Consider the following 12,436-nt stretch of genomic DNA (forward strand, 5'->3'; position numbering starts at 1 on the left):
GCTAATTGTCATTGACATCAAGGATGACAGAGTCCCCCCTTGTAGGCACCCTAACCAAAACGTACTTCAGACAGTTAAATGAATCATTCCCAAGAATAGCACCTGGTCCCTAAGTGTGGATCAGCCATTCTGTTGTCACTTTCTCTTCCACCCCAAACTGGGGCTCAAAAAGGCACCCCTGAAAAATTAGATGGTACCCAGCTACTACTACTGACTGCTCTGATTTGGATCACAACAGAGGGTCCCTACAGAGCAGTAGAAAAATCGTAGAACAAAAAAAATCAAATTCTCATAAAAGATCAGGCTTACTGGCCTGACAGAGACTGGAGGAACCCCTGAGACTATGGCCCTAAAATACCTTTCTGAATTGCAACTGAAGCCATTCCTGGAGACCACCTTTCATCCAAACCATAGACAGGCCCACAGAGCAAACAGTAACACCCGAGAGGAATGCACTCCTTAGAACAATCAATTATATGAGATCTAAAGGGTAACACTTACCTAAAAGCAAAGATGAGAAGGCAGGAAGGGGTAGAAAATGAAGACGAAAGGAAACAGGGAACCTAGGATGGAAATGGGGAGAGTGCTGACACATCGTGGAGAATTAAACCAATGTCATGGAACATTTTATATACCCACTATCAAATGGGAAACTAGTTTGCTCTGTAAACTTTCACCTAAAGCACAATAAAAAATTAAACAAACAAAAACAAAAACATACCCCTGGTGGGCAATGGTGAAGGGGAAATCTGATAGATGTAGAATGTCTTTCTGGAGGGTCCATTTCACTTGAAGATTTGTGAAGAAATATAACCTTTATTCTAAGCACAGCTGTATTACAGAGTAGAATACAAAATATACATGGACTTTTAAGATGACAAGTAACACATAAAAACCCGTAGCTGTCAAGTTGATTCCGACTCATAGTGACCTTATAAGACAGAGTAGAACTGCCCCATAGGGTTTCCAAGGAGTGCCTGGTGGATTCAAACTGCCGACTTGTTGGTTAGCAGCCGAACTCTTAACCACTACGCCACCAGGGTTTCCAAGGTGACAAGTAGAGACTTGAAAATATTTGCTGGTATGTCAGACTGCTTCAGGTCAAATCCCGATTCCTGGTGCAATGCTTTATTCCCTTCAACCATGGAGATGCTTCCGTGGAAAACATGGAGATGTGCTGTATCTTAAACCTTTTTTTTTTGGTACTGTTTGTAGGGCACCCTCCCCTTCTTATCACCTTTTTATAGTAATGAGTTCTATGAATTTTTTTTTAAAAGTAGTTCTTCATTTTTGGTTTTGTAATCTTGTGTCTTTTGGGCTCCAAGGGGAGATGTTCTGAAATTTGATAAACGAGTATATACTTCCCTACACTTTTCTGCTTTGACAGCCTTCGCTGTCAGAGTTCATCGCTAAGTCATTTAATCATCGCACCTGCACTCATGTAGCGTCATCTCCTCCCCTTCCTCTTGAATCATTTAGATGACCTTGTCTGGACCCTCTTCTGCCTCTGCTCTTTCTCTCTTTGGATGTGGCAGTTAGACATATGTACAGTGACTGGGGCCAAGTGAATTGTACTTTTGTAGGCGGATGACATAATGTTTCTGTTTTATTTCCAGCATCTTTCCTAATGACCAGGATATTTCACCTTTGTTAGCCACAATGTTTTGGGGGAACTTATCCTTCAGGCCAGCTCCTACTCATCCATATGACTCAGCTCATGGCCCATTGCCCAACCCAGCTGAACTGACCGTTCCTTCCTTTGCATTCTCCCTGTACTTGTTCTCTCTTCCATTGGCAGGTGCCTCATTATGTTGCACTTACCTGTTGATTTTCCCTTATGGCTTTGAATTATTGAGATTGGGAACCTTGTGTTATATATCTTTGTATCATCACACCTAGCACTGGGTCTAGCACATGTGAGGGCCTCGATTAATACTAAATAAAAAAAATAGATGAGTGAAATGAATTAATTGATTACAGAAAGGAATTAAAAAAATGAGATTATTTTATATCATTGGTGACATCAGTTTCAAAGAAGAACAATGAAATATCATATAGGACATATGTTTTATAATCATGAGTCCTAGAAATTGAATGAGAGGGTCTTTAAAATCAGCTTACCAGATAAAATACAGGATGCCCAGTTAAGTTTGAGTTTCAGATAAACAACACATTTTTTAAGTGTAAGCATTTCTGAAATAGTAGATGGAACATATTTATACTAAAAAAATTATTTGCTTTTTATCTGAAATTCAGATTTAACTGGGCATTCTGTATTTATATTAGCTAAACAACTGGGTAACCCTACTTCAAGGTCAAATAGTTCAACCTCTCCTTCAGTCAGTTGTATGTCTACACTAAGATTCAGGTGAAAAATTGGCTTATGAATCAAGATATTTTTTAATAACCCTGTACTATGTTTTAATTTTTTTAATTTGTTGCCAAAATTTAAAAATCACATAAAATTAAAAAATTCAGCTTCCCTTGAAATATTGTCAAACCCGTTCACACTGGCTCAGCTTTCCTGTTCAGCTAAGGAACAGTTAAGCCCATTTTTAGATGAGGCATGAGTTCTTCATTTCAACACGGACACAGGACTCCCTATTTTCTCTACAACATCGCAGTGAAATGTCATTTGCCAACCTTTATCATACTTGCACTGTGTTTTTCTTAGAACTGAGAAGATAGTGAAACATTTCTTGAACTCATGGCTTCATCAAAAGTTGGAAAACATAAGTTAGACTAAGAAGGTCAACTGTTTCAGTAAAAACCAGGAAAATTCTCGTTGGGTAAGCAAAGAAACTTCTTATGTATGTTCAGTGCCACTAACATACATTTGTGTCGAAAGAACACAACAATACTGTTTTTCTTATACCTTCCTTATGGTACTCGTTACACTATGGACTTGAAGGTGTACGAGTTTTCAGTCTCTGCTAGAATATAAGGTCTCTGAGAGCAGAGATTTTTTTGTCTGTTTTGTTCACTGATACATCCCAAGCCTATAGAATGGTGCTTGGTTTTTAATAGGCATTTGATCGCTTGTTGTTAAATAAAGGAATGAAAGATGTAAGCCTTATAAGAGAGATGAAGCTTCTATGGCTAGAAATCTTCAAGAAGGGAAGAAAAATCTTGCAAAAGAATAACATGGCTAGGTGAAAAACCTCTTTTTTTTTCCCCCTAAATGTCTTTAAGGTATAGATATTTTATATCTCCTAAGGGCAAGTTTTTTTTTTTTTTAAGGGCAGAGAGGAAACCCTGGTGGCGTAGTGGTTAACTGCTACAGCTGCTAACCAAAGGGTCAGCAGTTTGAATACGCCAGGCACTCCTTGGAAACTCTATGGGGCAGTTCTACTCTGTCCTATAGGGTCGCTATGAGTCAGAATCGACTCAATGGCACTGGGTTTGGTTTTGGTTTTTGAAGGGCAGAGAAAGGGGGCATTGATGGGTTAGTGGTACAATTCTAGCTTTCCATGCAGAGACCCAGGTTCAGTTCCTAGCCGAATACACCTCACACACAGCCACCACCTGTCTGTCAGTGGAGGCTTGTGTGTTGCTGTCATGCTGAACAGGTTTCAGCAAAGCTTCCAGACTAAGATGGATGGCTTCGAAGAAAGGCTTGGCTATATACTTCTGAAAATCAGCCAGTGATCATGGAGACGGTGCAGGACCAGGCAGCATTTCATTCCATTGTGCATGGGGTCACCATGAGTGGAGGAGCTGGCTTCGCAGCAGCTAACAATAACATTGCATTGGCAATATCTGCTACAAAAGACCTCTTTAAAGTGTTAAAAAGCAAAGATGTCACTTTGAGGACTAAAGTGTACCTGACCCAAGCCATGGTATTTTCACTTGCCTCATATGCATGGGAAAGCTGGACAATGAATAAGGAAGACCAAAGAAGAGCTGATGACTTAAAATTATGTGTTTGGCGAAGAATATTGAATATACCATGGGCTGCCAGGAGAACAAACAAGTCTGTCTTGGGAGAAATACAGCCAGAGTGCTCCTTGGAAGCGAGGGTGGCAAGTCTTCATCTCACGTACTTTGGACATGTTTTCAGGAGGGACTAGACCCTGGAGGAGGACATCATGCTTTGTAAAGTAGAGGGTCAGCAGAAAAAGAGGAAGACCCTCAATGAGATGAATTGACAAAGCAGTTTAACAGTGGCCTGAAACCTAACAATGATTGTGAGGATGGTACAGGACCAGGCAGTGTTTCGTTCTGTTGTACTTAGGGACACTGTGAGTCGAAACTGGCTCAACAGCACCTAACAACAGCAGCAACAACAAGGGCAGAGGAAAATAGTAGTTGAGGACAAAAGCTCTTGGCTGTGTACCCAGAGCTTAGAGGAATATTGGGTGAGTTTGTCCCCACCAGTGGCCAAGATAAGGGTTTCCTGAAATTGTCTAAGTGTGGGACTGTAGGCGCATGTTGGAAATAGCTCTCTTCTACTGTGTGACCTGGGTTTCTCTCCTGCCTGTGACAAATACTGCCACAACCCAGCGAACTCCCTCTGCAGACTTACGTAGCCCAACCAAGCCCTCCCATATCCACCCTTTTAGCCTTCAGTGAAGGAGATATAGAGACCTTCTTATTTTGAGCTAGGCCTAGCCTCACTCTATTTGGTGGACAGAAGCCCATCATGACCACAATTCAGTAGAATGTTACTTAGATTTCATAGGTCTTGGGGAAAAAAAATCAGAAGAGTTATACATTAAGTCTGAACTTGTCTACAGGGAGGGCTTTTATATAAATATGCTCCAACCCATCCCTCCCCGCCCCCACCCCCATGGGAGATACACTGGTTCCAGGGAATCTGGACTGAACACCAAAAGCTCCTATCAAGTGTTTATTTTGTTGCCTCTTCTCACTATGTCTGGTTAGCCCCATATAGTTATTATGAATTCACATTTCTTCTAAGAAAGTATCCTTGAGGTCCTGGTACAAAAGCATGGAACAGAGAAAGGTAGACAGATGGAAATTTGGTTTTCAACCACAGACTCAACTATCTGTCTCTAAGTCAGACTTCTGGCCTTACAACTGAACACCTGGGAGCAGAGAACACTGAGCAACAGAGAGAAATAAAACAAGATCTGTCATTATTACCTCCCTTCAGGCTGCCTACTCTTGGGTATGAGATACCCGATCTCCCTAACATTCTCATATTATTCTTTGAACTTAAGATTCCTAGGTACAACCTGTTATTCTAGTGTAATATTCCATTGATTAAATTGCTTCTTTAGGTCTTCAGCTATCAGATGCTTTTTCCTGGCAGGCTGATGTAATTAGGGAGCAAATAACTGAATCAATAAGGAAAAGAGCATGCTCTTTGTATTTTCCAGCTGTTCTGATGATTCATTTAGGGTGCACTGTGTGTGTTGCTACTGAGTACGTGCTTGTTAAGAGGTATAAGATCAAGATATATGAGGAGGGGGCAGGAGAGGACGTGGATTGTTCTCTGGTGCAGGCCCAGGAAAGAAGTTCATGCCGGGAAGAGCATCATGAAGTGGAATACGGTGGAGAATATAGCCTCTTGTATGTCATTTCCTATAAACACATGCTTTTAAAAGATGTTTATTGTTTGGAAAACACTGTTTGAATGTTGCATGGAGCACACTGACTTGAAGCCATTCAGGATCCTATAAATACCATATGAGCTAATACATTGTCCAACAAAAGAGTCACCCCTGAAATATTGTTTTGTGGACAACCTCATGTTGCTTTGCCTAATTCCAGTTCATTCATGAAAAAAAAAAATGGAATTTTATTTTTTTGGCCTTTTAAAAGGTAGTTCAAGATATAAAGGTGGCGTAGTGGTTAAGTGCTATGGCTGCTGACCTAAAGGTTGGCAGTTCAAATCCGCCAGGCGCTCCTTGGAAACTCTATGGGGCAGTTCTACTCTGTCCTATAGGGTTGCTATGAGTCGGAATCGACTCGATGGCAACGGGTTCAAGATATAAACATAATATATATATTACAATTAAAAAAATACTATTATAAAAATAAGTATTAATGAAATACGGGCTGTGTTACTGTTTAAATATGATGTCCATTATTTAAAAAATCTGAAAATGATTGGAAGTTTTAAAATATATATGTTACCCTTAACCCCACAATTCAAAGATAGCCAATGCTAATAATATTTTGGCATATTTTCTTCTGATATGTTTCAAGTTTTTATAATAATTTAAACTAAATTGGTGTCAATGTATTTTGCAATATTTATATATATTTTAATGTACCTTATTTTTTTATAGGAGTTTGAGGTTCATAGAAAAACTCAGAAAGTACTGAGAGTTCCTGTCTATTCTCTTTCCAACCCCTGCATGCCCAGAATGTCTCCTACTATTAATATATTGCATTAGTGCGGTACATTGATACATTATTATTAACCAAAGACCATCGTTTAGGGTTCACTCTTTGTGTTCAGTCCTCTGGGTTTTGGCAAAGGAATACTATCATGTATCCACCATTACAGGGTCATGCAGAACAGACATCTGTAATACATTTTTTAAAAGAATAAGTATTATCATATCATTAAATCTTGCAAAATGTACTGTTGAATGGCTGCCCATGTGCTTTATTTCCATTCGAGTGTTATAGAGTTTTATTTCTCTAATTATAAAAGTAATACCTGCTCACAATAATTTTAAAGAATCTAGATAACCAAAAGAAGGAAATAGCAGCCATCCACAATCTTACCTTGCAGGGATAAGTAGTATTAGGAGCATGGCATACATTGCAGGGTAGTGTAATTGTCTGTATTTTCTTTCACTGAGCATGTTTTTTTTAGCCTTTGTAACCCCAGCAGTTAGTTCATTGCCTAGTGTATCCAAGAAAAAACAAACCCAGTGCCGTCGAGTCAATTCCGACTCATAGAGACCCTATAGGACAGAGTAGAACTGCCCCATAGAGTTTCCAAGGAGTGCCTGGCGGATTTGAACTGCCAACCCTTTGGTTAGCAGCGGTAGCACTTAAGCCTAGTGTATAGTAGTTGCTTGTACACTTTTAGTGACTGAGTGGATAAATGAAGAAATGGATGAACAAATGTGTGAATGGAGAGGCTGCAAAGATCCAGCTTGTTGTAGAATTAAATATCTTTCAAACTCAGCAACTTACTGTAGATTGAGAGACAAGGTAGCTAACCCAAGGCTCTTAATGATAGGAGCCTGCTTTTTCTGTTTATCTGAACCAGCCTATAGGCAGAGAATTCAATTTAATTTTTTTTCCATCAGTCAAACTGAAGAGCTGAAAAAGCAAAACCAAAGACGGGGGCAAGAGGAGGCAGGAGGTGGAATAGGGCTTGGATGGAGACAGCAGCTGATCTTTCTCTCTGTGTTAGGAAGAGCATGAGATGAAAGGAACAGTGCTTCTTCCAACGGTGGGCCCAGCAGTAGCTGAGGTAGATGGCATTCTGCCACTCCCAGGATCCTCTATGATGGAAAGACTGATAATTTTTCTAGAGGACTGAGACCTCAGTAGTATCAATGTGACCCTCATGGGTTTTCCCTGGCCTGTCTCTAGAGTTTGCAGCAGAGAAAGATACAATCACAGCAGGATTTTCTTTGAAGGAATTGGAGGCTGTTTGGTATCATTGGAATCACAGCTGATAGAGAGTCTGATATCTCTTGTTTATGGGCGATTCCAACCAGAGTCTCTTCTCTATTTATTTGGGAAAGATGTACCTTACATCCAAGCATCTGTCCTTCAGATTCCTGCCATGGGAAGAAGAGTGATCCATTTCCTAAAACCCTGCATGGAAAACTCATGCTTGCAGTAAAACATGTGGATATATTCTTCCCAGTGGGGTTTGGTCCTCACAAACCCTCTCCTTCCTTCCACTTCCCAATATAAATATACACTCAGATAGATATAGAAATGTCTGCAGATAAATGGAGAGATAAATGGATGGAAGGATAGACAGAGAGAGGGGGAGAGACAGACAACCTCTACCCCGTCTTTTGCCAGCAATGGTCATCACCTACCTCCTTTCTTCTTAAAAGCCCCCCACAAGCCAAGCTCAAGACCTTGACCATATTGACGCCTTTGCCCTTATTGTCCACCCCATCTAGTAAAAGCTCCGTTCACCTTCCCTCCTGTCCACACCACATCTACTCTAAAGGCCTAGCTCAAGACGTATTTCTTGAGGAAGACTGATTGTGTCATTTGAACACTTGTTAATCTCCCCAACTATTGAATTCTAGAGCTCTTAGCGTTTTTCCCTATGACGAGGTATACCTGTGTGTATATTTGTCAGGCAGGGAGGGATTACCTTTTTCACTTCCGGAGAATCTGATGTGGTTCTGTGTACCGTATAATTTCATGATGTAGAGCTAGTATTGTTTTATTCACTAAGTTGGTGATAAAGGAAAGGAGTAGGGGGCGATAGGGAACAGTGCTAACCACTTTTCCTGTGTTCAGAGTTGGACACACATAGTATGTAGTACTTACTCATGGAGGAAGAAGCCAGTTTGGGTGAATACTGTGGGAGTTGGTATGGTGTCATAGAAACTTGTGATCTGACAGATCCGAATTGACATCCTGGCTCTCCACATAGTTGCTGGGCAGGCAGGTCACCTTGCAGCACTAAGCCTCAGTATCTTCATCTATTAAATGGGAATACTAATGTATCTTCTTGACTATCTTATAAGCTATTTCAGTGATCAAAAGAAGTTATATAACAATATGTGTAAATGTATGTTAGATAGGTGGTTGGGATGGATGGCTAGAGAGTAAACTGTCAATTACTAAATAAAATATTTTTATATAGTTTATGGATTGAAGTGGGCCAAAGCTTTTCCAAGCTCCTCGAGGCTTTTTTGAGATGATCAGAAGTTCACACAAAAAAAATCTATTTCTGCTTGAATTGTGAGACTACAGACTTTAGGAATGGCAAAGGTACCTGTGTATGTATGTTGGAGAACACATCCCTATAGGTGAGAAGCTCCTAAAGATGTGATTACAGAAATCTACTTCACCTGGAACCATTTCTATAAGCTTGAGGGCCACCTACTTCAAGCTTCCTCAACTTCCCTACCTGTAGAGATTTACAGGAAAAATATTAACACAGTGAAATTCCCATTGTAACCTACGTACCATGGTTCAGTTGAAGCAGATGTGAGCCAGGCATCAGAAAACTTAAATCCTAGTTCCTTTGACTAAAACATAACTTCTCCAGGATTGAGTTTCATCAGCTGTGAAATAGGAGGTTTGCCTGCTCACCTGTTATGTGCTGGGCATTGTATAACCACTGATGTGCAAAGATGAATAACGCAAAACCCCTGCCCCTCTTACGACTCACAGTCTAATGAGGAGGGAGAGATATGGCATCCGATAATTGCTTAGTGTGAACAGTCTCCTGGAGGCAGACAGTAAATATAGTGGTACCTCCATGGAGGGAGTGATTAACTCTACCTGGATGGATCAGCAGATGCTTGAGAGCAAGGGTTTAAGTTGGTAATTACTGCCCTTCCTCCCTTTCTGGTTTGTCCTGTGGCTCAAATGTTGTGAAAAAGGCAACAGGGTGAAGTTGTTATTATTATTATTCCATTATCAGTCAGATTTAAATACTGCACTTCCAGGCATGACTGTTCAATTGCAAATAAGCCCAGTACCCCTGTTTGGTCTCGTACAGGGCTGCTGACCTATCCCTAATGTGTTTAATGTATACCAGAAGGGCTCTACTTCCAGAAGATAAGCAGATGTGGAATCTGCCTCTATGAACCATGCAGATGATTCTGTTTTTTTTGCAAGGCCTGTGGAGTAGTTCTACTCTGTCCTGTAGGGTGGCTATGAGTCAGGATTGACTTGACGGCAATGGGTTAATGGGTAGGGCTTGTCTAGATTTTTTTCTTAAATCATGAGTTACTATCCTCTCCTACTTTTATCCATTATCTATTTATGAAACAGATATTTAGTGGGCACCTTATATGTATTCAAGGAATGTAAACAACGATAACACAGAGAAATCTGAAAGACTTGTCTATGGCATAACCATATATTGCCCTAGGATAAGTGCTCAATGGGAATAAAATATGAGTGTAGTGAGTTGAGAAGGAAGAAAGATGAGTAGGCTGACGTGGTCAGGAGAGGCTTTGTGAGGAAGCACTCTTGTATAGCCCTACATGGATGGGTAGATTTTGCTGAGGTAGAAGAGCAGGGGTATTTCTGACTTTATCCTTGCCTCTTAGCAAAAGCCCAAAAATCAAACCCACTGCCATCGTTTCGATTCTGACTCATCGCGACCCTATATGGTTTCCAAGGATATAAATCTCTACGGAAGCAGACTGCCTCATCTTTCTCCTGTGGAGCCGCTGGCGATTTTGAAGTGCCAGCCTTTTGGTTAGCAGTTAATTGCGTTAATGCTACACCACCAGTGCCTCCTAGCAAAGAGAAAAAACAAAACAAACAAAATAAAACAGCAAAACAGTTGTCATCGAGTCAGTTCCAACTCATGGGGGCCACATGTGTGTCAGAGTACAACTGTGCTAAGGTTTTTAATGGCTGATTTTTTTGGAGGTGGATTGCCAGGCCTTTCTTCTGAGATACCTCTGGGTATACTTGAAATGCCAAACTTTTAGTTAGCAGCTGAGCACATTTACCATTTGCACCACCCAAAGGGGTGTAAACAAGCATGGTATCTTGGTGGCATTGGAGAGTCAACTCCATTTAGATTATGTATAGGAGCAGTAGGGGATAAAACTGAAAAGAACACAATATTTCCCATATAATGTTGGTTCAAGTATCAGCTGATTAGTATATATATATAAAAAAGTGGAAAATATATATGTTTCATTTTTCCTAATTGCGCACATTCTGTCTCTTCCTTGTCTTCATATCCGTGAGAGTGCCTTACATGTAGGAATTATTCAGTAAATTGTTTTTGAGTAAATGTTGTTGAATCAATTTAAAGGTAGCTATAGAATTCATAGAGTTTGAAGAAAAAAGGAGAAATAATTTTACTAAAGGCTTTACCCCTAAAGGAGAGAATCATGGTCATTGAAAGTGGGTTTATACTCAACTCAAAAACATCAGTTGGTTGGGTGTATATGGAGCACCTATGTGGTGCTAAATGGTACCTTGATAAGCACACCACAGTCATAGGCATGCATTTTTATTTTCTATCTTGAGAAAATAGGTGCCTACTTGTGTGTGTCAGGCAGTCCGGTATGTGCATTCCTTGATGCTTATCTTCTTCTCACTTTATTGTTTTACAGCTCTACAGCTCCATGGATTTTGGAAGACGGTGGCAACTCATGCATGAACATATCACGCCAAACAGATTTTACTGGTAAGCCCTATCCTCAGACTCACCACCCTCTGGAGTAAGGATTCTTACAGAGCACAGCGCTCTGGAAAATACTGGACATCACCACTTGAAGACAAATGTGTCCTAGTCCCTTGTTACTCAGTGTGGTCCCTGGACCATCCGCATCACCTGGGAACCTGTTAGAGATGCAGAATCTCAAGTCCCTTGCAAGAATTACTGCATTTAATGTGATCACCAGAAGATTCGTGAGCACCTTAAAGTTTGAAAAGCACTGGGCTAGAGAGCTCCATGAGAAGTGTCCTGACTAGGTTCTCTCACCTACATACTAATCTTCCCTATTACGTGTATATGTAATGTACATATATTTAGGTTTTTTTATATTATGTATCCTGTTGTCGTTGAGTCGATTCTGACTCATAGCGACCCTATAGAACAGAGTAGAACTGCCCCATAGGGTTTCCAAGGATGGCTGGTGGATTTGAACTGCTGACCCTTTGGTTAGCAGCTGTAGCCTGCCATATCTCTTAACCACTGCGCTACCAGGGCTCCATAACACATACCAAAAAAACCCAAACCCGTTGCCATGGAGTTGATTCCAACCCATAGTAAGCCTATAGGACAGAGTAGAACTACCCCATATGATTTCCAAGGAGCAGCTGGTGGATTTGAACTGCCAACCTTTTGGTTAGCATCCGAGCTCTTAACTACTGCACCATCAAGGCTCCATATTACGTATACCAAAAACCCATTGCCATCGAGTTCACTCCGTCGCCGTATAGGACAGAGTAGAACTGCCCCATAGAGTTTCCAAGGAGCACCTGGCAGATTCGAACTGCTGACCCTTTGGTTAGCAGCCATAGCGCTTAACCACTACGCCACCAGGGTTTCCATATTATGTACACTACCTTTAAATACATGCCTACATGTATGTATATTGTGTACCTGTTCTAAAAAGCTTTATTTTCCAAAATGTACTCTGAAGAACACTAGTTCCACAAAATGCTTCTCCTTTCATAAAAGTTTCCAATGGTCAAGTGAACTCCAGTAATGATTATACAACTTTAGCCCTCTTGGATTCACAATTTGTGTCAGCCTGTTAAAGAGCCTGGAGAATCCCTGTAGTGAAGTCTTCTGGACTTTAAGTCACTGACTCCCAAACTTACTTCA

General features: G+C 40.6%; 1 protein-coding gene across 1 annotated transcript in view; it reads left to right on the top strand.

The window, feature by feature from the left end:
* Positions 1 to 12,436, top strand: part of SORCS3 (sortilin related VPS10 domain containing receptor 3) — a 673,703-nt gene that overhangs the window by 439,824 nt on the left and 221,443 nt on the right. The window contains exon 5 of the mRNA XM_049856137.1: positions 11,217 to 11,290. Coding sequence (XP_049712094.1) covers positions 11,217 to 11,290 — 74 coding nt within the window. The remainder of the gene's footprint in view (positions 1 to 11,216; positions 11,291 to 12,436) is intronic.

This window comes from Elephas maximus, chromosome 16 (genome assembly GCF_024166365.1).
Source record: "Elephas maximus indicus isolate mEleMax1 chromosome 16, mEleMax1 primary haplotype, whole genome shotgun sequence".
Classification (NCBI taxonomy): domain Eukaryota; kingdom Metazoa; phylum Chordata; class Mammalia; order Proboscidea; family Elephantidae; genus Elephas; species Elephas maximus.